Below are 2,500 nucleotides of genomic sequence, written 5' to 3'. Positions count from 1 at the left end.
CGTTAACGCAAAAACATGATAAGCGCACGCGCACGCACACACACACACACAAACACACACACACACACACACACACGCACTCAGACACACACACACACACACACACACACACACACACACACACACACACACACACACACACACACACACACACACACACACACACATAAACACACACACGCACTCAGACACAGGCACAAGGTGTGTACCGGTGTTGATGATTCCGTTCTTGACAGCCTTGTCTTCTATTGGCTGAGGCGCCTCCTCTGACAGCGAATCAGCCGCCTCCTCTTTATTCTGCTCCTAATCAGAACACAAACATCAGTCAATCAGAACACACCTTACAGAACACCCACACAGACATGCACCTATCAAAACACTCCGAGCCTGAATTTCCTTTGTGAGCTCACACGGTCTGGAGGACCAATCGGATTCACCAGATCCCAAACAAAAATGCAGTACAACCAATCAGGATCATGGGATTTTCAGAGATGTGACATCGCAAAAATGTAGATGTAGAGAAGGGGAAGATAAACAGTAGTTTCAGCCACAATGGCCGCTCGCATGGACTCACCCATCGACATTGATTCTGCCATTTTAACTTGATTTTCAGAGATGTGACGTAGTGAAAATTTAAATGTACGTAGTGGAGCAGGGAAAATAAATGAAAGACGACTCACTCATCGACATTGATTCTGTCATTTTAACTGGATTTTCAAATCTGTGAGTAGTTAAAGTAGATGCTCATTAAAAATGTGTTTTTGATAAGATGGAGCAACCATTCAGAGAGTTAAAGTTAAAGTGATGGTCCAGAGTAGATTCAGAGTAGTCAGAGTAGATTCACCCCAAGGCCATTTGAACCGTGACATCCATCCAGTAGTCCACCCCCCAAAGTGTTTTCTACTTTGCGCGAACATTATCCGAGTTACCAAGTTATTCCAAATATATGAGGGGTAATGGGCCCTGGTAGTATCTCCAAAATTACCACTCTAAAATCACATGCCATGACACCCATCTACTCCCCCATCTACAACCATCACTTTAAAACACTACTGAGGGAGAAATCACCATGCATTTCACAGCACACATTAACCAATTTAAGTGTGGTTGTTTGTGTGCGTGTGTGTGCATGTGTGTTTGTGTGTGTGTGTGTGTGTGTGTGTGTACCTGTGTCTGCTCCATCTGGTAGTTAGCGATTAGCGTAGCGTAGCGGCTGTTATCCTTCATGAGGGCAGAGTGAGGCCCCGCCTCCTTGATCTCCCCGTCCTCCAATAGGAGCACTTCATCACAGAACTCGAGATACTATTGGATGAGATCAGAGAACTCAAGATCTGACCAGAGCAGAGCCAATAGACACACATCATCACAAAGAAGCAGAGCTTCACTGCAAAATAACATGTATGCATTTTGAAAATGTTAAGAAATCGATGTTTTTGCATTGTAAATATGAGTCACAAATGATACCCAAATGCAGTACAGTATCATATCATATCATAGTATCATAATACTGTCATCTTCTGTAAACACAATACTTGTGTTTGTATGTGTGCATGCGCGCGCGTGTGTGTGTGTGTGTGTGTGTGTGTGTGTGTGTGTGTGTGTGTGTGTGTGTGTGTGTGAGTGTGCGTGAGTGCACGCGTGCGTACCTGTAGCTGGTGTGTGTGCGTGTGTGTAGGTGGTGTGTGTGTGTGTGTGTACCTGTAGCTGGTGTGTGACCAGTATGACTGATTTCCCCTTGAGGCTCTTCTTGACACACTCCTGGAAGATGTGTTTCCCCACGTGGGCGTCGACGGCGGACAGCGGGTCGTCCAGCAGGTAGATATCTCTGCCTGAGTACACGGCTCGTGCCACGCTGATGCGCTGCTTCTGGCCACCAGACAGGTTCAAACCACGCTCTCCTATCTACACACACACACACACACACACACACACACACACACACACACACAAACACACAGTGGTGAGACCAGAATACACTGCTCGTGCCGCGCTGATGCGCTGCTTCTGGCCGCCAGACAGGTTCAAACCACGCTCCCCTATCTACACACACACACACACGCACAAACACACACGAGTGGTGAGACCAGAATACACTGCACGTGCCAAGCTCTCCTATCTACACACACACACACACACACACACACACACACACACACACGCACACACACACGCACACACACACACAGTGAGACAGGTAAATATCTCTCCTCCCAGCATACACCATTACAGATACACACACACGCACGCACGCGCACACACACACACACACACACACACACACACACTAGGGGTGTAAATCACAGCCTTCATGACGATACGATACGGTATCGATTTCTTAAATCAGGGATTCAATTTTTTTTCGATACTTAAGAATTCCCCACGATACGATGCGATTCGGTTCAATTCGATTTTTTCCAATTACTTTTCCACTACTATTGTGTTATGGAGCTAGGGCATTGCACAGGGGCCAGCGATTCGATTCTTTTCGATTCTTAAGAAT

General features: G+C 46.4%; 1 protein-coding gene across 1 annotated transcript in view; it reads right to left on the bottom strand.

The window, feature by feature from the left end:
* Positions 1-2,500, bottom strand: part of abcc12 (ATP-binding cassette, sub-family C (CFTR/MRP), member 12) — a 56,156-nt gene that overhangs the window by 22,258 nt on the left and 31,398 nt on the right. Inside the window, exons 15-17 of the mRNA XM_063189983.1 lie at positions 1,699-1,902; positions 1,168-1,302; positions 210-303 (exon numbers count right to left, since the gene is read on the bottom strand). Coding sequence (XP_063046053.1) covers positions 210-303; positions 1,168-1,302; positions 1,699-1,902 — 433 coding nt within the window. The remainder of the gene's footprint in view (positions 1-209; positions 304-1,167; positions 1,303-1,698; positions 1,903-2,500) is intronic.

The sequence above is a fragment of the Engraulis encrasicolus genome, chromosome 23 (genome assembly GCF_034702125.1).
Source record: "Engraulis encrasicolus isolate BLACKSEA-1 chromosome 23, IST_EnEncr_1.0, whole genome shotgun sequence".
Classification (NCBI taxonomy): domain Eukaryota; kingdom Metazoa; phylum Chordata; class Actinopteri; order Clupeiformes; family Engraulidae; genus Engraulis; species Engraulis encrasicolus.
The sequence above is the reverse complement of the archived record's forward strand: the minus strand, read 5'-3'. Positions and strand labels throughout refer to the sequence as shown.